The sequence below is a fragment of the Tiliqua scincoides genome, chromosome 4 (genome assembly GCF_035046505.1).
Source record: "Tiliqua scincoides isolate rTilSci1 chromosome 4, rTilSci1.hap2, whole genome shotgun sequence".
Taxonomy (NCBI): domain Eukaryota; kingdom Metazoa; phylum Chordata; class Lepidosauria; order Squamata; family Scincidae; genus Tiliqua; species Tiliqua scincoides.
Genome location: NC_089824.1, coordinates 906,607 through 930,157, shown reverse-complemented (window position 1 = coordinate 930,157; position 23,551 = coordinate 906,607). Strand labels below are relative to the sequence as shown.

Below are 23,551 nucleotides of genomic sequence, written 5' to 3'. Positions count from 1 at the left end.
TGGGCTTCCTCTGGGTCCGGGGGCCGCGCCGGGAGGGGTCGGGGTGCCGAGCTCAGCAGGAAGCGGGGCCGGGCGGTCCCGCCAGCCTCCCAGCGCCGCTGCAGCGGGGGCGCCCCTCCTCGAGGAGGCCTCTGGGCTGCCCCGGGACGAGCAGGCGCCCTCCCGGCCGGAGGCTGCTCGGGCGGCCCTGCAGACAGTCAGGAGCCTCCTGCCACGGCTGCCTGGCTGCCTGCCGGGTCTTGCGACAGCGCAGCCGCCCGGCCTCGCTCTTCCTTCCCCTTCTCTGGGCTGCGCAGCTCTCCTGGGGGCCCGCAGCGCCTCTCGGAGGACCGGGGAGGCTCTGCCCGCCCCGAGGGCGCCGGAGCCCCCGGGCGGGCGGGCGGAGGGACCTGGCCTGCAGCAGGCACCTCGCCGGGGGGCGCCCGCGGGGCGGCCGAGGGCAGGACCGGGGGGGCGGCAGGGCTCGCTCACCTGCGCCACTGCGGAGCCCCGCCTGCCGCTCGCCGCTTCTGGGGGCTCCAGGCCCCGCCCCTCACCTGCGAGCGGCGGGGCTGGCCGTGGCCCCGCCCAGCGGAGACTGTGCGCGCGCACTTCCGGGCTCGCTTCGCCGCCTGCTCCGGGGAGGGGGAGGCGACGCGTGTCTGCGACCGCACGTGGGAAGGGAGCGCCCCGCCCTGGCCCCGTCGTCCCGCGCGTCTGTTCAGCAGTAGTCCCACTGGAGGCAGCGGGCCTCCTACCAAGAAAGTGGGGCAGGAGGGCGCAGGCTGCAGTCCCAGCCACGCCTCCCCAGGAGCGGCCCGCCGACTGCAGTGGGACTAGGAGCAGCCGGGCGCAGGGCTGGCGACACCCCGAACCCCCAGCCAGCCAGCCAGCCAGCAAGACGGCAGCCCCGGCACGCGGTGCAGGATCGGGACCAGAAGGAGGGCAGAGCTGCGGCGTGGCTGGGCCCGCGGGAAGGGGCAGGAGGCCAGCACTGGCCTGGACAGGGAGGCCCCCTCAGGCTTCCCCACCCCACATCCAGAAGAGGCCCTCCTCCCCCGACAGAGACTGCAGTGGTGGGGAGGCGGGTGAGCAGAGCACCTCACAGCAGGGAGGTGCTGCCCCACCCCAGGATCACAAGCTGACAGAGGGAAGAAGGCCTGCTCAAGAGCACAGGCCCCACCCAGCACCCTGCATGTGACATGATTGAGACATGCAAAGAGACTGCAAGAGGCAGCCTCTCTGTCCTCTAGGGGTTGGATTGGAGGGCCTCTGGGCGACCTGCTGGAGCTGCTAGGAAATGAATCCTCTGGTGCTTTGAAAAGAAGATCTGAGGTTGGGAGGTGGTGTGAATCTGCATGTGGGTCTGGCACAAGGTTGCGTGCGATCACGGCATCATAGAGGTTGGGGAGAGATGCCACTTGCTCTGAACACGTCTTGGTGTTTAGCGTAATAGAGTGTTAGGGTGGGAAGAGAACACAGAGGTCATCCAGTCCAACCTGTTGCTCAGGGCTGACAACAACTGCTGCATCATCCCTGCTGGGTGGCCACCCAACCTCTGCTTCAGAATCTCCACAGCCACACAAGGCAGGCTGTTCCCGTGCCAGACAGCTCTTGGAGTCAGGCCATTCTTCTTTGCACCTTGCCTCCATCTTCTCTGTATTTCAACTCATTGTTTCTCGTTTTGCTCTCTGGAGCCTCAGAGAGTAAACCATCCCCTCCTCCTGTGCAGCAGTCATTCAGATCCCTCGGGGTAGATGGCGTATCTCCTCTTGGTCTTCTCTGCTCCAGGCTGAACTTACCAAGATCCTCCTACAGCTTGGTTTCCAGACCCCCTCGCCATCTTTGCTGCTTCTCTGAACCTGCTCCAGCTTATCAGTGTCCTCCTTAAAATGTGTCCAGAGATGGATGTAGTCAGTGTTCCAAGTGAGGCCCAACTAGTGCAGGATTGTGTTCCAAGCATGGTCTGACTGCTGCAGAACTGAGTGGAAGGACTGCTTTGTGCGATCAGGACCTGTGAGCGTATCCTGGCATTGCATGCGGGGTTTTTGCTACTGCTGGCTCATGTTCAGCTTTTCACACAGGCTGGTGCCAAGCCAGTTTCCTTCCCCACCCCACCATCCTGTGCTGTGCCTCGGACCTTTTGGCACTGCATGCTGGGTTTTCCATTACTCTCTGTTGATCATCTGGTGGGTCTGGGCCTACTGGTAGGACTGTCAAGACCATTCTGAATCCTAATTTGATCTTCCAGGTGGTTAGCTGTCTTTGCATGCACAGTGGGGAAGAGCTTGAGCCTGCCTTTCTGGCAAACCATCCACAGCCCAATGTGAGGTTCCGGCCTGCAGTTCACCAGTTCGTTGGGGGCATTGAGCGCATGAGGCGAGGCTGCCTACCACAAAGTGGAGGCTGGGAGTCATGTCCCAAACCACGTAGGGCCAAACTAGTTGATAGTAAAAGCCACTTTTAATGGAAGTGGGCAAGAAGGGATCCTTTGCTTGTGGCCACCAGGAGCAGCAAAGACTCCCCACCCCCACTGCTATCCCAGCAAGCTGCCCTACAAACCTCACAGACACACCCACCAAGAGCACTCTGTGTCCCCTGCCAAGGGTCCTCTCAAACCTAGAACTGACACTGGGTTTGGATGTGGGCAGGCCCCGTTCAAATCCCTGGTCAGTCACAAAGTTCCCTGGGTGGCCCTGGACAAATCACTGTCCCCCAGTCTAACCTCCTGCCCAGGGTATTGTGGGGTTCAGGATCGTTTGCAAGCGAGTTGTTGGCAGGAACCCTGATGCAGCCCCAACTATGTGACGTACAAAGGCCCCCCACCCACCTGCCTTCTGTGATGCTCCCCCCAAGGAGACACTCACGCTGTCCTCCAGCAATGTTGGGAGATGCCTCTGTGGTGGTACGCCTGCTGCCTGCAGGGATGGTGGTGCTGGAGCCCCAGGGCATCAGGCAGCCTCCTCCGCAAGGCCAGAGGTTCTAAAACTGCTTGTTACCCTTTGGTTCTAGAACGCTGCCTCTGGAACGCGTGTTCTGTGCCCTGTCACTGTGGAAACCCTTTGCCTGAAGAGCAACAAGGTGCCCTCTGGCCTCGCCATTCCCTGCTTTGGGCCAGTGGCAGCCAAAGCAAAGATGAGAAGGGGGCCCCGTTAGGAGAGCCCCGCGCCCAGCTTGGCCTTCCTTCCAGAGCGGATGTGTTTGCCTGGACTCTGCTTCTGTGGAGTCCCCCGCAGCACTGCCCCTTGCCTGCGCAACTGCACAGGGCCTGAGCTGCCCCGCCCCTGGGGCGTGCAGTGCTATGAAAAGCTTTTCCAAGCGCGAAGCCGACCGGAGGACGTTCCTGGAGCAGGTCCGGGAAAGCAAGGAGAATGGCTACCTCCTCTCTTCCAAGAAGATCGGCTCGGGGGCTTTCTCCAAAGTCTACTTGGGCTACGCCACGCAGGAGAAGATGATGCAGAACTACAAGCTGGCCTCAGACCTCCGGAGCAAGCGGCACTCCATGGTGAGCAGCAGCACAAGAGGGGGGCGAGGCGGTGGCCCAGGGTGGCCCTGGAAGACCCTCCAAGCCATGGGAAGGAGCGGTCCTTCTTGGAGGGGTGCTGGCCAGGCCTCCCACTGGACTCAAGGCCATTCATGCCAGAGCAATGACAAGCCTCAGCACCCTCTTGCCAGGGGCTACCTGGTGGGGTCGAGGCTCAGTGTTTCTTACAGAGGCCAAAGGGAATGACGTGCCTTGTCCTCCAGAGTCACTATTTTGAGGGGTGCCTGCCTGCTGCTTGAGTCAGGGCCAGCAGAAGGACCCTCGCTGCATTATTGAAAAACTTGCCTCTCGGCAGCCCTGTGGTTGCCTCTGGGTCTCCCATGCCAGCTGTTTTGCTGGTGTCTTGCACCAAGACAGCTTCCAAGAAGAAGGAGCAGCTCCGGGCTGGGGAAGGGGGAGAGGATCCACTGTGTGCGAGTGCTGCCAAGATCCTCCCTCTCCTGCCCCAAGGTCCAGCCCACTCCCACTCAAACTGCCCAGGACTGGCCCACAGCCTGCCCCGCCAGCACCTTGCCTGCTCCAGCGTGTCTAGTCCAGCTTCCTGTATCTCACAGTGGCCCCACAAATGCTTCAGGGAGCACAAAAGACAGCAAGTCAGCCTGCATCCTGGTGCCCTGCCCTTCACCTGGTATTCCAAGGCAGGCTAAAATTGCATGATAGCAGCATGCCTGTTGTGACACCACAGCAGCAGCAGACACATCCAGACAAGAACATGCCAGACCAGGCACCGAAGCATTCCGTGCCCTTCGCCCTTCCAGCCCAGGGGCCCTCTGGAGGGCTCCCCTCCCCTCAAGTGACTCTGTTCTTGCTTCTTGCGGTCCTTTCTGCACAAGCTTTGTCCTGGCATGCTGCGGGGTCTCCCTTGCTCATTTCGGCAGGCCCTTCTTGGAAGCCACCTGTCCTGTGGAGGCCTTGGTCCCCTGCTGAGTCCTCTTGCCCTGCTGTAAGGAGGTTCAAGGAAGTGAACCTGAAACAGCCGCCAGACAAGCGTCCCCTGTTGGCCCAGCCTCCCCCCCACCCACCCCCACTTCAGCTCTGTGGTCTCCCTTTGGTCACCATTGTGATTGCAGCCTCTCCAGTCAGGGACTAGCCTGTTCTGCCACAGGGTTCTCCCACAAGGTGCTACATAGATACTAAGAGTGACCCATGAATCTCCAAACACTTAGACGAACAGGCCTTGCTGAGGGAGAATCAGCCTGGCTTCTGTAAGGGTAAGTCTTGCCTCACAAACCTTATACAATTCTTTGAAAAGGTCAACAGGCATGTGGATGCGGGAGAACCCGTGGACATTATATATCTGGACTTTCAGAAGGCGTTTGACACGGTCCCACACCAAAGACTACTGAAAAAACTCCACAGTCAGGGAATTAGAGGACAGGTCCTCTCGTGGATTGAGAACTGGTTGGAGGCCAGGAAGCAGAGAGTGGGTGTCAATGGGCAATTTTCACAATGGAGAGAGGTGAAAAGCGGTGTGCCCCAAGGATCTGTCCTGAGACCGGTGCTTTTCAACCTCTTCATAAATGACCTGGAGACAGGGTTGAGCAGTGAGGTGGCTAAGTGGGGCACCTTCCTTACAAGGAAAGGCTACGGCGTTTGGGCCTCTTCAGCCTAGAAAAGAGACGCCTGAGGGGGGACATGATTGAGACATACAAAATTATGCACGGGAAGGACAGAGTGGATAGACAGATGCTCTTTACAGAACACCAGAACCAGGGGACATCCACTCAAATTGAGTGTTGAGCGGGTTAGGACAGACAAAAGAAAATATTTTTTTACTCAGTGTGTGGTTGGTCTGTGGAACTCCTTGCTGCAGGATGTGGTGATGGCATCTGGCCTGGTTGCCTTTAAAAGGGGATTGGACAAGTTTCTGGAGGAAAAATCCATTACGGGTTACAAGCCGTGATGTGTATGCGCAACCTCCTGATTTTAGAAATGGGTTATGTCAGAATGCCAGATGCAAGGGAGGGCACCAGGATGAGGTCTCTTGTTACCTGGTGTGGTCCCTGGGGCATTTGGTGGGCTGCTGTGAGATACAGGAAGCTGGACTAGATGGGCCTGTGGCCTGATCCAGAGAGGCTGTCCTTATGAAGAGTCAGAGGGTTCCTCCTCCTTGTCTCCCAGAGGGCTGTCCAGGGTGCTGAAGACACAGGCATGTCTGAACAGCCAGGCAGAGAGTCTGGTTTCTCCAGGCTACAGAGGTGGCCTGGTGTGTTGTCTGAGAGGCCAAGGAGAGACAACAGGCAAGTCCATGATTCCAAGTCCCACTTTTGCTCAGAGTGGTGTCCCTGTCCCCAGAGAAGGCATTCAGCGCACTGGGCCTTGAGGTGCTGCTGGGTGCGCAGTTTGGAGGTGCCCTTCTTCACTGAGCACCTGAGTCTCTTTTAAGCAAGTGCCCCAACACTGAGCAGGACACATTTGTCTGCCAAGGTCTTTCTCCTAATACAACCAGCCTTTTGTGCAGGGTGGTGTCGGAGGGCAGCCAGATGGGGCACTGACCCAGGATCTGTGGCTCCCCCACAGCACCCACATCACTGGGCTGCTGACCCCTAAATCCTCTGGGCTGGTTACAGGGGCAGTGGCCAATTCGCCATCAGGGCAGGGGGGTGCACCCCTGAGGGTCCAGCACAGAGCTGTGGCCCAGCAACCAGGCATACAGATTGGGCAGCTGTTTCTCCCTGGGGGAGGGTTGCAATGGCTTGCCCCCCACCACCACATTGTCTTCCCTGCTTGGTTATGAGTGACCAGAGACCTCTTTGCATGGGGTTGGGAATGTTCAGACCAGCACAGAGTCTGACACCAAGTGCTGGCTCCTGGGCAGGACCCCACAGACTCCTGGTGGGCAGCGTCACAGATAGATTGCTGCATCACAGAGTCATGGTAGCTGGGAAGTGCTGCTTTGTGGCGGAGGAAGCGCCTTAGTTAAGAAGACTACAGCTGATCGGGGGGGGGGGGAGAGAGAACCTGCCAAGGCGGCTCATGCCAGGCTCTGTGACAGGATCCTATTCTTGGTTTTTTAAGCATAAACAGATGAGATGTAATTGTCACCCACTATACGTCTGCAATAGATTACAAACAGGAAACGGGAATCATTTCTCAGGAGCAACGTCCTTTGTTACAACCAGTCCAGTGAGTCCCCTACTTCCTGCCATTGGCCTTCCCTGTTTTCCCTTCTCGTGTTTAGTTCATGCTGTTTTTACTCCCCCACCCCCAGGCTGTGTGTTTGTGTAGAATTCAGTGGCTGAGACTCATCACTGGAAGCAACAGCCCTGGCGCTTGAGGTAGCATGACCCACACCGTAGCCATCGCTGACATGGAGCAGGGCAGAGGTCTCCTCAGGGCAAGGGAACATTTATTCCCTTACCCCGTTTTCAAGCCCCAGACGGCCCAGTGAGGCGACTTGAATTTGCACAAGCAAAATTGTCCAAATAGCTCCGTGTAGGGCTTTTAGGCCCAGGAGGGTAAGTAGGATTCAGCAGAGGCCTTTGCTGCCCTCTCCCCACCACAAAATACCCCCTCCCTGCCTCCGTTCCACTCCCCCCCCCGCCCCTCTATCACATGGAGCAGTTCTCACCTGCTCCAGTGGCCTTAGGTCCGGATTTGGTGCTGGTGGGACAGCGCAGGCCTTCCTGCTGGGCTGCTTACTCACACAGTGCTGCAGGTATGCTTTACAACCACTGCACCATAAGCTGCGGCTGTGCCAGCATAAGGTAAGTAGAGGATTGGGCCATAAGTTTCTAAACCTCACGGGTGTGAAGGCAGGTTTGCAATGATGACAGCAGTGCCTGGTGAAATGCAGAGTGGGAGCCGAGGGGGAAGGAAGCAGGAGTCCCACTGGTGACTAGCAGATCAATTTTAATAATGTGAATCACTCTTTCTGTCCAAAGCACTTTATCTTGATGTCCTCTCTGCAACAACACAAAAGGTGACTACAGGTTGAGTCCTTATTTGCAAGGGTTCCGTTCCCAGAATTCACCTGGATGGCAAAAATCACATTAAAGCAAACCCATTTAAAAAACAATGTCCCTTTCCTAGGCAATTTAAAAACAGCTTTGCTGACTTTTCTGATGAAAGGCTGAGTCATTAGGCAGACAATCCATCAATCAGTCTCTCTCCAGGTGCTTAGAAAGGCTTCACTCCAAACCAGAGACCCCTCCCTTCACCCAGAGTGCAGCACTGGGAAAGAATGCAAAGTGTTTAACTTTCTGCTCAAGGGGAAGGGAGGGGGTCACTTGCCTTGGAGTGAAGCTGTTCTAACTGCCTGGAGAGAGAATGATTGATGGATTGTCAGCTAACTGCCCTCTCTCACATTAAGGAGGCTATTGTTAAACAACTTTTTTCCTTTAATTTAAAGGGCCCTTCTCAGTGAATTGAGATAAAACCGTGGGTGAAAAATCCATGGATAATTAGGTTATACCTGTATTATCAGTAGCATAGCCAGGTTTTTTCATTACCTATTTTGTCTTTGATCTTTTCATATATTGGCCATGCAGTGCTTGATTGTGCCAGCTTTCACTTCTTGTTTTTATAGCATTTTTTCTTACACTCCTGTTTAGTTTGCTTAGCTTTTAGGAAGTTCCTATTCTTTACTTCACCCAGTGCTTGTTCCTGACTCTCTTTTACACAATCAGCCAGTGCACGGTTCTCTTCCTCCACTGTTGTTTTACTTGCAAAAGCCCTCTGCCGCCAGATTTTTGAGGCAAATACAATCTGTCTGTATCGCTACATGGATGTAGAGCAGGTGTCCAAACTTTTTGGCATGAGGGCCACATCATCTGTCTGACACTGTGTTGGGGGCTGGGGGGGAAAGAGTTAATTTACATTTCAAATTTGAATAAATGAGTACATTAGAGATGGAACTTATAAGAATGAATGAAGGTCTTGCAGTAGCTCATGGCCTATAAGAGGCATCACAGACATAAAACAACAAGCAGTGGAGGGAGCCCTCGTCCCACAGTTCACACAAGAGGTCGAAGAGTTGGCCACCACGCTGAGCGCAGTTGCGTTGGGCTAGCACAGGCTCCAGCAAGTCTCTGGAGGGCCAGAGCTCATTGGAGACTGGGGGTTCCCTGCGGGCTGGATTGGGAGTCCTCGAGGGCCACGAGTGGCCCCAGGGCCGTGGTTTGGGCACCCATGAATTGTAGAGGATAGTGTGCTGTCATAAGTTTCTGAGTTTTGTATGTATCCAATGTATCCAAATCAGCTTGAGTCCAATTAATTATTCCAGCGTATATCTTATGCCCGGTATGTCCCAGCTGTTGATGGCCCCAACTGTTCCCACCATTGAGTTTGAATTTCAGAGTTTTTCTAACCCTCTGGGTCTATTCCTTTTTGACAGTGGCTTTCACTCCTCCATGCTTGATGTTATCCAGTTGTAGAATGCCAAGATATTTATAGGCTTCTTTCTGGTTAGACTTTGTCATTTGGCCATTTGGCACTACAGTGCTGTCTCTTTCTGCGATTTTGCCTCTCTTCATAGCTAGTGTGGCACATTTTCCTATGCCAAATTCCACGGGAATCTCTAGTGGGAAGGCTGAGCCTGAGTGGCCTGCCAAAGGTACTGAGTGAGCTGATGGCAGAGGCAGGATTTGTGCGTGTGCTGCACCAGCTCCTCCTCTTTCCATGGCTAACAGGAGACTGACTGAAGCCCATTCAATGCATGTGATGGTCTTCACTACTCCTCCTTGCTACAAGGGAGGGAAGGCCGGCATGAGTAGACCCTGGATTAGCAGCATTGTGATGTGGAGGGGGACCCCCCTCAAGACCAGCAGCGCACAGGTTCTCTTATGTGCCGCTTTTTCTTCTGCCAGGTGGCTATAAAGATCATCTCGACAGCAGAAGCACCTGTGGAATATACCAAGAAGTTCCTCCCCCGAGAAATCTACTCCCTCAATGTTACCTATAAGCACCTCAATGTGGTGAGTTTCCCAGCGACCTGCTTGTCCCTTTTGCCGAGCAGCAGTCAGTGAGTTCTGAAGCTGTGCCCCCAGGCAGCGACGTTTGAGAAGGCCACTGCCGTCAGCCACCGCCTTCCAGCCCACTGGGCAAGGGACAGAGGCCTGACAGCCACCCACAGACCAGCAGGCCACAGACATGTGGGCTGGGAATTGAGGAGGGCTGGGGGCAGAGCAGCCTGCAATTGTGGGAGCAACTGGATCTGGGCTAGAGCCTCCGTGGGGGGCAGAGACTCCCCGGAGGCAAGTCAGTCAGCCTGGCTACAGCAAGGCCAAACAAAACTCACTAGTGCTGCTAGAAGGATCTCTATGAATAAAGCACCCTTAGGAGGACTGGAGAAAAGTAAAGTCAGCATCTTAGACAGCAGCAGCCAAAGCAGAATATTCTGAGTAGGTCCCCCCCCCGGCCCAGCTGAAAAAACCGATCTTGCTTTCCACCCTAATTGTCTACGCCAAGCACTGGGACTGGGGCAGCTTCTGCTCAGGCAGTGCTTCAGGTGAGCACCAGCATCCACAGTGTGCATCACTCAGCAGCTTCAAAAGCACACCTCACCTTTGTTCTGACATTTCTGGCCAGTTCACACTTGCCAGAAGTGTGCTGAGGAATGTGTACACACACACAAGACACACATGTGGTAGCCCCTGCAAATAGTGCAGGCACATTTGAGTGGTTGCCTTGCTCCCACCAATATATAGGGCAGCCAGAGCTCCACACTTGCCTGATCACCTCTTCCGCAGGAAGTGTGACCACCTGCAAGGGTGTGTGTCCTATTCAGGGGCATCCCTAATTGCACACAGAAGGCCAAACAGACTCCAGGGCAAAGCAGGGAAGAACAGGGCTGTTGGGGGGCTGTTGTGCTGCAGGAGCTAGGTCCGTTCCCTACCTGCAGACCCCATCCTGCAGTGGTGGGTGCTGGGAGCAGGCTGACTTGCCACTGACCTAGCTGGGGTAGTGGGCAAGACAGGCACTCGGGACCCTCTCTCAGCGAGCTCTGATTTCCCTGCAGATCCAGCTGTATGAGATGTACCGGAACAGCAAGCGCACCTACCTGGTGCTGGAGCTTGCATCTCGTGGAGACCTCCTGGAGCACATCAATGCCACATCTGACAGGAGGGAGTACCCAGGCCTGGAGGAGGAGGAGGCACGCAGGCTCTTCCGCCAGATCGTCAGTGCTGTGGCACACTGTCACAATGTGGGCATTGTGCACAGGTGATAGGCTTGGCTGGTCAGGGAGAGGGGATGGGGGTCTCTGGCCCACCTCAGGCACACTGCCAACCAAGAGCAGAAGAGGCAATCACCCTCCGAGCCACTCTTTGAGACCAGGGCTGGCCTTCAGGTGCAGTGGCCCCTGCCAGGCTTGCACGACACAGTGAACTGAGGAGCATCATGTTCTCAAACTCCTACCTCTTTGTGGCAGAGAATTTCCAAAAAGGGTCGTTCTGCAGTGGTCCAAAATGCTTTAGCATGAGGGTTGCAGAAGTGAAACTGCACTCACTTAGCATTCCTTGTACTTGGGTGCACTCCCTTTTCTATACAACCCCCCCCCCCATTCTAATAGGCCACAAGGGAGAATTCGTGGGAGCCCGCTAGAGGTATAATTTGGGAGCTAACTGGCAACCAAAGTGGAACTCTTCTTCTAGCACTAAAGAGGTGGCACAGCAGCCTTGAAACTGACCCAATGTGCCGCATCTCAAAAAAGACATAGTGGAAATGGAAAAGGTGCAAAAGAGAGCGACTAAGATGATTACGGGGCTGGGGCACTTTCCTTATGAGGAAAAGCTACGGCGTTTGGGCCTCTTCAGCCTAGAAAAGAGACGCCTGAGGGGGGACATGATTGAGACATACAAAATTATGCAGGGGATGGACAGAGTGGATAGGGAGATGCTCTTTACACTCTCACATAATACCAGAACCAGGGGACATCCACTCAAATTGAGTGTTGGGCAGGTTAGGACAGACAAAAGAAAATATTTCTTTACTCAGCGTGTGGTCGGTCTGTGGAACTCCTTGCCACAGGATGTGGTGCTGGCGTCTAACATAGACACCTTTAAAAGGGAATTGGACAAGTTTCTGGAGGAAAAATCCATTATGGGGTACAAGCCATTATGTGTATGCGCAACCTCCTGATTTTAGAAATGGGTTATGTCAGAATGCCAGATGCAAGGGAGGGCACCAGGATGAGGTTGTGTATGTGCAACCTCCTGATTTTAGAAATGGGTTATGCCAGAAAGCCAGATGCAAGGGAGGGCACCAGGATGAGGTCTCTTGTTATCTGGTGTGCTCCCTGGGGCATTTGGTGGGCCTCTGTGAGATGCAGGAAGGTGGACTAGATGGGCCTATGGCCTGATCCAGTGGGGCTGTTCTTATGTTCATTTGGTGGGCCGCTGTGAGATACAGGAAGCTGGACTAGATGGGCCTATGGCCTGATCCAGTGGGGCTGTTCTTATGTTCTTATGACCCTTGAGGGAAAGCAGACAGGAGCTGGGCAGTGCCTGGTTCAGGCCAAAGGGATGAGGGCAGATATGCTGGGGTTTATTTAGGAGGGAGAAGGGTACAATCAGACAGGGAGTATGTGGGAGGGCAGGAGAGCAGGCTGCAGGGAGAGAGGCCCGTGCCAACAGCAGTGGCCAAAGGGGTACAGGCGGATGTCAGAAGCCTCTGAGCCAAGATGGGGACCTGGCAGGCTGGACTGCAAATGAGGACACAGCTAGAGAGGCCTGCTGGGGTGGTGGGGCACTGAAAGATCCTCCTTCTGAGTGTCAAGGAAGGGATGGAATCCAGCAAACCGGAACACCTGGGGCACAGAGTCCTCTGCAGGACCAGCGTGGGAGGAAAGACCAGAACACTCAGTTGAGCTCAGCTCGGAGAAAGGAATCAAGGAGGAGGGGCTGTTGTTGTGGGTGGCTTCAACTGCACACCCAGAGACCAGGTAAATACAAGGCCAAGTATTCTCTCTCTGGTACCCTGAATGTCTGTGCCTGGTACAGTTGACGTTGGACCCAGCCAGAGGGCTAAGCCCCTCAGTCCTATGTGGCACGCAAGACTTAGGGCTCAATCCTGTTTGGGAACTGTGCTGACAAGGCCCCGACTGCCATGCCAGCGCAACACTCTCAGCAAAGCCAAAAGCCTCCATGGATATCCCACCAGGGTCTGTTTCCCTGGAGCACTGTCCTGGCACTGGCATGTCCTTGGTGCAGTACCCACAGAGCCAATCACTGCCTCACCCAAGCCCAGCACAGCTGAGACACACATCGTAGCACAGGGATGCTACCGCGCCCCAGGAGCCCTTGTGGCCTCAGTTGTCAAGGGCCCGAAGCAAAGCACTGCCTGGAGCCCCTGCACCAGGGCTTGAGTCTCCTCCTCCCACACACACAAATGGAGAGCCAGGATGGTGTAGTGGTTTGGGAGGCGGACTCAGCCCTGGATGATCCAGGTTCAAATCTCCCCTAAGCCACAAAGCTTCCTGGGTGACCTTGGGCCAGTCACTTTCTCTCAGCCTCACCTACCTCACAGGGTTGTTGTGAGGACAAGAAGGAGGGGAGGAGCAGCTGTGTAAACAGCTCTGAGCTCTTTGGAGGAAGGGCGGTATAAAAATGTGAATAAATAAAAATAAATAAGCAAATAAAATGCCCACACCCTGCAGAGCCCAAGGGCTTTGGCCCTCAGCCTGTCAGGAATTACCAGTCTGGGTTGGGGTCCTGCCTCCCTCCCTTCTTTTGTCCCTGCCATGGCAGAGAGTCTGGTCCAACAAGAAGCTGACGGAACATACCAAGATCCAGGTCTACAGAGCTTGCGTCCTGAGTACACTTCTGTACTGCAGCGAGTCATGGACTCTCCGCTCACAACAGGAGAGGAAACTGAACGCTTTCCACATGCGCTGCCTCCGACGCATCCTCGGCATCACCTGGCAGGACAAAGTTCCAAACAACACAGTCCTGGAACGTGCTGGAATCCCTAGCATGTATTCACTGCTGAAACAGAGACGCCTGCGTTGGCTCGGTCATGTCGTGAGAATGGATGATGGCCGGATCCCAAAGGATCTCCTCTATGGAGAACTCGTGCAAGGAAAGCGCCCTACAGGTAGACCACAGCTGCGATACAAGGACATCTGCAAGAGGGATCTGAAGGCCTTAGGAGTGGACCTCAATAGTGGGAAACCCTGGCCTCTGAGCGGCCCACTTGGAGGCAGGCTGTGCAACATGGCCTTTCCCAGTTTGAAGAGACACTTGGCCAACAGTCTGAGGCTAAGAGGCAAAGAAGGAAGGCCCATAGCCAGGGAGACAGACCAGGGACAGACTGCACTTGCTCCCGGTGTGGAAGGGATTGTCACTCCGGAATTGGCCTTTTCAGCCACACTAGACGATGTTCCAAAACCACCTTTCAGAGCGTGATACCAGAGTCTCTCAAGACTGAAGGTTGCCAACAGTGTCAGTGGCAGTTCTGCAAGAGGCAAGTGCCTCGTTGGTGAGGACCAGTCTCTTGGCTGACCCCGAACTCCCCTTGCTTGGCTCCCAGTCTGTGCCTCTGTCCAGGGAGCCACCAGCTCCCTGCTTTGCTTGAGTGCTGCTGAAAACAGAAGAACATCAGAACAGCCCCACTGGATCAGGCCCAGGGCCCGTCTAGTCCAGCTTCCTGCATCTCACAGCGGCCCACCAGATGCCTCAGGCAGCACACAAGACCACAAGATCCTTGCATCTCACTACCACCTCCCTGCATCTGGCATTCTATTTACTTTCCCACCCCCAATGAAGACACCACTTAGGTTTAACTTGTGCTACTTCATTGTGCTACTTCATCCCCTGGGGGCTGGGGATAAGAGTAGGCCCTCAGTTTGGCTGTACTTGTCGTAAGAGGCGACTAAACAGCCACCAGGTAGATGGGACTCGTCAGCCTGGGAAGGCAGCTCATCTGAGAGAAGGAAAACTCTAATCCCAAACTGCCTTGTGGCTACATCCAGTTATGGAAAAGGCTTCAGGAGTCAACCTCGAGGCAAAATCAGGAGCTGGAGTCCCTGAGGCAATTCATGGCTGAACACAGTCACGTTCTGGCAACTTCTGTGATGCCGCTGGAACCAACCGTATTGGCCTCTGCCTTTCCATTGGACCATTTCAGCGACGTGGAGAGGGGGGATTTGCTGCATGGGTAACAGCCTATCCTCCATACCTACTTTACCCAGGCTTCGCACACTGGAGAACCACCATTCAGAGCGCGACAACATAGTCTTCCGAGACTGAAGGATGCCAACATGAACAAGACTTCATTAAACACAGTGACCAATTTTTTATCCCTGAAACCTACTGAACACCCTTCCCTCCCTCACCAGTCTGGGGGAGGTGAAAAAACCGCCCTCCACAGTCAGTTCGCATGACAGAAAAAAATTTCTACCCACCCCTCATGATGAGCAACCAGCTAATCTCAGACTGTACATACCCATCATGGCTTGTAACCTGTAATGGAGTTTTCCTCTAGAAATATGCCCAATCACCTTTTAAAGGCAACTCTAGACCAGACACCATCACCACATCCAGTGGCAAGGAGTTCCACAGACTAGTTACACACTGGGTAAAGAAACATTTTCTTTTGTCCATCCTAACTCTCCCAACACTCAACTTTAGTGGATGTCCCTTGGTTCTGGTGTTATGTGAGAGGGAAAAGAGTGTCTCTCTATCCACTGTCCATCCCCTGCATGATTTTGTATGTCTCAGTCATGAACTCCCTCAGGCGCCTCTTTTCTAGGCTGAAGAGGCCCAAAAGTCGGAGCCTGTCCTCATAAGGAAGGTGCCCCAGCCCAGCAATCATCTTAGTTGCTCTCTCTTGCACCTTTTCCATTTCCACTATGAACAGAACTGGATGCAATACTCCATGTGCGGCCTGAAGTGGCCTGTACAAACCAACGATTTGTACAACGGCATCATAATATTAGCCGTCTTATTCTCAATACCTTTTCTAATGATCCCAAGCATGGAATTTTCCTTCTTCACTACCACCACACATTGGGCCAACACTTTCATTGAGCTGTCCACCACCACCCCAAGATCTCTCCCCTGGATTGACACAGACAGCACAGAGCCCATTAGCCTATATGTGAAGTTTTGATTCTTTGCCCCAATGTGCATGACCTTACACTTACTGACATTGAAGCGCATCTGCCATTTTCTGCCCATTCTGCCAGTTTGGAGAGATCCTTCTGGAGCTCCTCACAATCACTTCTGGTCTTCACCACTCGGAAAAGTTTGGTGTCTGCAAACTTAGCCAGCTCACTGCTCAGCCCTGTCTCCAGGTCATTTATGAAGAGGTTGAAAAGCACCGGTCCCAGGACAGATCCTTGGGGCACACCGCTTTTCACCTCTCTCCATTGTGAAAATTGCCCATTGACACCCACTCTCTGTTTCCTGGTTTCAATCAGGTCTCAATCCACAAGAGGACCTGCCCTCTAATTCCCTGACTGTGGAGTTTCCTCAGCAGCCTTTGGTGAGGGACCGTGTCGAATGCCTTCAGATATATAATATCCACAAGGCCCCCTTGTGACTTGCCCAAGTCTGTCCCCTGGCAGGAGGGCTTCTTCCAGCTGGCAGGTGACCCCATGGGCACTCTCTTCCCAAGGAGCTATCTTACTGCCTGTGCTGTGCTCTCCTTAAAAGGTCCTTGAATGTGCGCCCAATCCTGTTGCTGCGCCAGCCTACATGATGCTGGTCAGGGACCAGGCAGCAGTGGAGAGGGAAGTAAAGAAATACTTACTTGCTCTGCCTGTCCTTGGTCCCTGATGGGCCAGAACTATGCAATTCAGAACTATGCAAGCTCTTCTGTTGGCATAACTCTGGTAGTTCCCAGGGGGCATATCAGTCCTTGGCCGGGGGAGAGATCAAACTTCAGCAACTGCTGCTGCCCCCAAGATGATGATGATGATGATGATAATGGTATTTATATACTGCTTTTCGGATTCCTCATCTGACTTTATTCAAGCCGGTTCACATAGACAGGCTATCTCGAAACCTCCAAAGGGATTTTTACAGTAACAGAAAGGTTCTGTCTTTCAAGAACCCCAAAACATTTCAGATGGATCTTTCATGGTCTGGTTTCACTTCTGGCCCCCAGTTGCCTCCCACACTGGCTGACAAGCAGCAGCTTCATCTCTCACTTGAAGGGCAGCCAAGACGCTTCTTCGCTCACAGCAAAGAGCAGGTGGAATAACTCAGCTCGGCTTGTCAGCTGCTTCAAGGTCTTGCCATTCACGGAGCTGCCGGTGGCCTTGAACTGGCAACCTTCAGATGTTATCTTTGGACTAGGAGGCTCTACACTCTAGACCAGACTCCCATACTCTCTAGACCAAGATCCTCCCCCTCCTCCCAGCCTGCCCCCAAACTGCCTCCAGCCCTGCCAGGTCCCTGTCCTGTTCCATCCCAAACCCTCCCACTGCTGACTTACCAGTATGGCAGATGATCCAGAGCCCACCAGTACTTTGCGCATCCTTCAGGCATTTCATCTCCAACGCTGCAGCCAGGCTGGCGGTTCGTGAGGTCTGATGAAGGACTGCGAGATCAGCCATTGCATCCTGCCCACAGTGGTTGTGGGGTGGGGGGACTGGAACCTGGGGCTAGTGCTGGGCCAGGTTGGCGGGGGAAGCACTGTAGGCCTGGGAGCCATGAAGTCTGTGCCCCCTCCTGGTATGCAACCAGGATCCCTCACAGTCTTGTGCTTTTGCCCCTTTGCTGCTGATGCCACAATACCTCCTGCAGCGGGTGGGGGCACTGTAGCATCCTTGCGTTGTGTGGTGGGGTGTCTTTGGGGCATCTCTCCATGGTTGAGGCGGTGCCTGTGGTTCATTCCTACTGGCTGGCACTTCCCCAGCACTGGCCGTTTATTGACCCTGAACCTGCCCTCTGCCCTGTTCACCCTGGCACGGCTTCTCTGGCTGCCGGTTTGGGGGCCAACTAGATACAGCAACTGGCCCTTTGGGCATCAAAGCAGTGACATGTGCATGGTGTACCAATGGACAGATTTCTGGATGAAACATCCATCACAGGTTACAGCCGTGATGAGCATGTACAACCTCCTGGTTTTAGAAGCAGGCTACCTCAGAAGGCCAGGTGCAGCAAGGGAGTGGCAACATGACGCAGGTCTCTTGTAGTCTTGGGGGCTCCCCGAGGCTCCTGGTGGGCCCCTGTGAGAGGCAGGACGTTGAACTAGATGGCCCCTTTGGCCTGATCCAGGCAGGCTCTTCTGATGTTCTTCAGCTTTGATAAAGTCCCACAATGACCGCTTTTGCCAAAACCTGGTGGCAGCCATGGAATAAGAAGAAAGATTCTTTCATGCACTGGCATCTGGTTCAAAGGCAGGAAACAGCGAGGAAGACTACAAGGGGCAGAAAACACATGTTGGCACATGTGCACTAAGGCAGGGGGAGGGAAGGGTTTGTGGCTAGTAATGGCTGCTCAGCTCCTTCCACCATTTCTGTTTCTCTTAGAGATTTGAAGTGTGAAAACATTTTGTTGGACGAACGTGGCTTCATTAAACTGACTGGTGAGTTTTCCTCCAGGGAGGTGGGCAGGGAATGTTCCCCCCCGTTTCTTCCTGTTGAATGTGCAAGTCCACGATGTGACAGAAAGCGCGTCACAGGCTCAGCCCCGAACCGGAGGCCCTTGTGGCAGGCCTTGCCCCAGGAAGAGATTTCCACTCGACTGACGTGAAACTGCACTTTCCCCTCTACCCAGAAGAGACCTTTCCCCCTCCGTCCCATGTCCTGCCCCCACCCCAATTGCCTGCACCCACAATGCGGACGTTTTCAGAATGTCAGCTTGAAACTCAGCAGGACAGGGCAAGATCCAGCTCCGCAAATTGCTGGCCAGGAGCAGGCCAGGAAATGCGAGCAGAGCTAAGGCGGGGGGGGGGGGGGTCCTAGTCTGGAGAGAGGCGCAACGCCCAACCGTGCCATGACAGCACAAAATCTGTTGCAGATTTTGGCTTTGCCAACCGCTACTCCCTGAAGAATTCCCTAATGAGCACATTCTGTGGCTCCGTGGCCTACACCGCCCCTGAAATCCTCATGAGCAAGAAGTACAATGGGGAGCTGGCTGACCTATGGAGCCTGTAAGTACCAGGCCGCAGGACTGGGCAGGAGAGGGGCAGCGGGCTGGGTGGGGCCCTACCAGGAGGGGGAGAGTGAGCAGGGAAGGCCCAGGGGAAAGGAGCGCAAGTACTCCTGGATCCCTCCCCAGTTGCATGCCGGGGGGGGGGGGGATCAGGCCTCATGGCTGCCAGGCCTACAGTTCTGTGCCCCTGCAAGCCTGGGCTGACACTAGCCCCCCCCCTGCTCCTCTGTTCCCTCCTCCAGTGGGGTGATCCTCTATGCCATGGTGACAGGGAAGCTCCCCTTCAAGGAGCGCCAGCCTCACAAGATGATCCACGTGATCAAGCAGGGACTCGCCTTCCGGCAGCCCATCTCACCAGGTATGGCCACGCGCAACTCTCTGGCTGGGGCCAGGTGGCACAGCTCAGCTCACCCAGTGTGGCTCTCTCCACCTCAGTCTATGCATGTGGAGTCCCCTCCACCCTTCCATGGGCTACAGCAAGACACCCCCCACCCCCCACACACACACAGTGGCATCTTCTTGCAAACAGAGACCATCCTGCAGACTCTTCCACATCTCTGCCTTCACACAACTCCAGAGCTGGAGCTCCTGCAGGACTTGCAGGGTGGGGAGAACAGAAGCAGGTGCTGCTCTGTGCTGGTTCCTTCTGCCTGCACGGCCCCAGGGCCAGCAGGACTATGCCAGTCGGCAGCATTTCAGGAGGAAGGGCACTCTCCAGGCCCGTCCTCTCCCTTGGCCAAAGTGTGTCTCTGGCTGAAGACCAAGGGGAAGCTGGAGGAGGTGTGGAGGGCGATGAAGCACACCTGAAAGCATCAGCCCCCAGTGGCTATGGGGAGGCCGGGGAAGCCCTAGCCCCTGAGGCTACATGGCTCCTGCAGTTACGCTCGTGAGCCAGGTGCTTCACGGTTCTGAGCAGTGGAGCTCTCCTTCTGGTCCTTGGCCTCCTTCCACCAGCACTCTAGTTGGCTCTCTTCTCCCACCCCTGACATTCACAAGAGGCTGCTGTGACAGAAGTCATGCTCACGTGCACCGCAGTTCCTGAATGATCCCCACCTTGCACCTGCCCTTACCCACAACTTCAGTGCAGATTCAGCCCCAGGGCAGGCCAGAGAGGATGGACGTCCAACAGGCCTGGAGAAGGCCCCCCTGGCAGTGATACAGGACGTGCTGTCCAACGGGCTGGATCTGTTCATTTCAAACAAAAGTTGGGTGAGGGCACCTGTCTCCCCTGTCCCTTTCATGGGGATTCTAGTCACTCCTCAGCCACAGGGGTTCACAGGTGAGTGCAGGGGTGGCAAAAATGGGGGGGGGGGTTTCAGGCAGCACAAGGGCACAGGCCACCCCTGCCTCAGTCTGTGGGCAGCCAAAGCAGTCTGTTGTGTGGCTGGTGCAACTGGGAAGAGCCCTGGGTGAGTGGGGCAGTGAAAGATCCCCCTTTCTGGTGGCTAGCGCCAGGCAAGCAGAGGTGGGGTGGCCAGTGGCCCTCTCCTACCAGGGACACAGGCTGCTCTGGCTCTCACCCGCTCTTCTCCACTCTTCTCCACTCTAGAATGTCAGAACCTAATTGAGGGCTTGCTCCAGCTGAAGCCGGTGGCCCGCCTGGGCCTGCAGCAAGTGGCCACGCACCGCTGGATGCTGCCTGCCACGTCTGCCATCTTCCACAGGGTGATGAGCTCCATGGGGGGTCCATCCGGAGTGCAACATGAGCCAAGAAAAGGCACCCGCGGCACAAGGTACGGGGAAGCACATCAGCCTCTGCACCAGGCAGGGACTGAAGGCTGGCTCATGGGCGGAGCTTTCCCCTCAGCAAAGCAGGCAGCCCCCCCCCCCCCTGCCCATTTGCCTGTCCGGTCAGCCAGTCTCTTCTCCACGGCCCCTGAAAGGCCAGTCTTAAAACTGGAACATGCAGACAGAGGGGCAAGAGGTTCCTGCCTCTCGGACCAGGAGCCAGTCACATCCTTGCCTCCTCCCCAGCGCTGAACGGCAGAAAAGCCAAAGCCCCTGCAGTGTCACTGATCAGGTTCAAACCGCAACCCCCACCCCACACTTTCTGAGGTTTGGCTGCAGCCTTCGTTCTTTTTCCTCTCATTTTTGGGCCCAGGTCCACAGTGAACTTATTGAAGCAGGCTAGATACGAGGGGGCACACAAGGCCTCTTTGAGCCTCGGAAGGGCTCATTCCAACCAATGCCCATCAGTCTCTGCTCCAGGCCTGCACCTCTGTTGATAAGCAAGGCAGTTGGCCACATCCTACTAGGGCCACAATCCCCAGCCTTGTGCACCCACAGAACTCCTGCAGCTGTCCCTAAAATGGGGTGGACATCAGTCGATGACTGCAGCTCAGCTCCTCTCTCCTCCCTCAGCGAATCAGACTGTGATCTGGTTAAAGACCGACACCCCCCCAGCTGTTTCCTGGGACAAAGTCATATTCAGGCCCACCACACTCAGGGACCCTTCAGGCATCCCCTTCTTCAAATAGAGATTTATCCCAAAGTTGACGAAACAAAGACCCCAGCCAGGCCAGGAGTGAGGCACTCCTAAGTCATCTTCACTCTAGACTTCTTAGTATTGGCAACCTTCAGTCTCGAAAGACTCTGGTATCGCGCTCTGAAAGGTGGTTCTGGCACAGCGTCTAGTGTGGCTGAAAAGGCCAATCCGGGAGTGACAATCCCTTCCACACCGGGAGCAAGTGCAGTCTGTCCCTGGTCTGTCTCCCTGGCTATGGGCCTTCCTTCTTTGCCTCTTAGCCTCAGACTGTTGGCAAAGTGTCTCTTCAAACTGGGAAAGGCCATGCTGCACAGCCTGCCTCCAAGCGGGCCGCTCAGAGGCCAGAGTTTCCCACTTGTTGAGGTCCATCCCTAAGGCCTTCAGATCCCTCTTGCAGATGTGTGCCCTCTAGACTTCTAGAGGGCACACAAGGCCAGAAGAAGCCGCCACCTGTGTTCCCTTTCCCGTTTTTCTGACACAGAACGGGGCCTCTGTAACCCCACAGAAAGAGATAAGTGAACCACAGCAGGGAGACGGCAAGAGTGCTACGCATCACCCCAGTGGCCCTATTAACCCCACTGTCCCCTTTACAGCTGAGTCCACCGCACAGCTTCCAGACCTGGAGAGCACCACCAAGTCTCTGGAGGGGCCGGCCAAGGAACCCAAGACCCTGCCAACACCCCGCGCCTCCTCTGCCACGGGGGCATTCCCCAGCAGAGCCAAGATGGAGAAGAGCCACGAGACAGCCACTGCCGCCGCCAACTGCATCCTCCAGCTCCCGTCCCCCCGGAAGACAGAGCGCCCGCCCAGACTCTCCTTGTACCGGCCCAGCCTGCTCACCACCCTGCAGCCCTTCCACCACCTGCCCAACTTCCGCAAGCCTGGCTCGGGCTTCTCCACCAGCGCCTACGTGGCCAGCAAGCGCCTGGGGGACAAGGTCCCCTCCCGGGCTGCGGCCCTGAGCAGCGGCTCCGGCAGCCTCTCCAAGCAAGTGCATTCCCTCTACACCATGACTCCGTGCCCCTGACCCTCAGCCCCACCGCACGCTCAAGCAGCTCGGCGCATGGGGTGGGGGGCCCCTGCCCTCCCCGGGCCCGGCCCCCTGGAACCACAGTGCCCAAGGACAGGATGCAGTGAGCACTATTAAATGTTATTCAGAGTCCCATCGGGCTGCCTGCTGCCATGTGTGTGCTGCTGCCCGGGGACCGCCCTCGGGGCCCAGCTGCCGACGTGGGACTGAGGAGGCCTCCTTGCAGGGCGGCCCGGCCGAGCAAGCGCTGCTCCGCTGCCACGCATGGCTGTCCAGTTTCTCTTATATACATCAATGTATCATCGCTCTGCTTTGTGTGCCTGTCTCACCCACTCCGTGTTGCCGCGTCTCTGGGCCCAGGGGCTGCTGCCCCTCCAGTGGCCCTTCCCCCCAGGGCTGCTAACAGTGACAGACGGGGAGGAAGCAGCGCTTGGGGGACCCTTATGCCTTCTCTTGCGCCAAAGGAGTCTGCCCTGGCCCAGGAAAACCACTGAGCCGATGTTTGGTGGGGGGGGGCTACCCAAACCACTCCCATCTCCATGTAACCCTCTTGGAGTACCAGCTGGGGCACAGACCAGCTCCTGCCACCAGAGCTGCACACCTTCTTGCCCAGGGCACCTTTGACTTAGCTCAGATGACCCACAAGGCCACAAGAAAAGCCCCACTGGATCAGGCCAAAGGTCCACCTAGTCCAGCTTCCTATATCTCACAAATGCTTCAAGGAGCACACAAGACAGCAAGAGACATGCATCCTGGTACCCTCCCTTGCCTCTGGCATTCTGAGGTAGCCTAAAATTAGAAGCTTGCACATACATACCTATCATGACTTGTAAACCAGGACAAACTTTTCCTCCATAAATCTGTCCCTTTTAAAGGCATCTAGGTCAGATGCCATCACCACTTCCTGTGACAAGGGCAGACTGACTACATGCTGGGTAAAGAAATATTTTCTTTTCTCTGTTCTAACTCTCCCAACACTCAATTTGAGTGGATGTCCCCTGGTTCTGGTGTTCTGTGAGAGCGAAGAGAACATCCCCCTATCCACTCTATCCATCCCCGCATAATTTTGTATGTCTTAATCATGAACCCCTCAGGGGCTTTTTTTCTAGACTGAAGAGCCCCAAATGTTGTAGCCTTTCCTCATAACAAAACTATAACAGAATAACATTTGAACCATGTAAAGTGAACAGCAGTCAACAGTGGCATTAAGAACCATTATCACTGTCATTAACAAAAGGAGAGACTTAAAGGTTTGAGTACTCGTTTTCTGGAAACCCCAAGAACTCATCATCACTATAGTCAGAATTTATGAAGCTCATTTGCTCACAATCACTGACATCACTTTCTTCACAGTCTTCATATAAGATACCGTCTTCACTTCCATCTAAGGCATTGCTAATGCCACATTTTTTGAATGACTGTACAAGGATCTCCTCTTTACCGAGTCCTATGATGTTTTCACCCATTTTTTC

General features: G+C 55.2%; 3 protein-coding genes across 8 annotated transcripts in view; 1 reads left to right on the top strand and 2 right to left on the bottom strand.

Annotated features, from left to right (window-relative positions):
* MROH1 (maestro heat like repeat family member 1) overlaps positions 1-558 on the bottom strand; it is a 51,610-nt gene extending 51,052 nt beyond the window's left edge. For all 5 annotated transcript variants that reach the window (XR_010794312.1, XM_066623969.1, XM_066623967.1 and 2 more), the window contains exon 1: positions 472-558. The gene's annotated coding sequence lies outside the window, so the exon portion shown is untranslated. The remainder of the gene's footprint in view (positions 1-471) is intronic.
* A 2,722-nt stretch (positions 559-3,280) lies between these two features.
* Positions 3,281-22,076, top strand: LOC136648983 (testis-specific serine/threonine-protein kinase 5-like). The gene is given in 9 exon segments (XM_066625336.1): positions 3,281-3,484; positions 9,331-9,438; positions 10,482-10,684; positions 17,940-17,995; positions 18,430-18,562; positions 18,807-18,922; positions 20,114-20,244; positions 20,246-20,297; positions 21,643-22,076. Coding segments are annotated over 9 exon segments (1,437 nt in total).
* Positions 7,421-23,551, bottom strand: part of HGH1 (HGH1 homolog) — a 33,816-nt gene continuing 17,685 nt past the window's right edge. Inside the window, exon 7 of one of the 2 annotated variants that reach the window (XM_066625338.1) lies at positions 7,421-7,496. In XM_066625338.1, the coding sequence (XP_066481435.1) occupies positions 7,465-7,496 (32 nt within the window). In that variant the 3' untranslated portion in view covers positions 7,421-7,464. Of the gene's footprint in view, positions 7,497-10,594; positions 10,744-23,551 lie in introns of those variants that run through there. The other variant, XM_066625337.1, reaches the window with a different exon arrangement.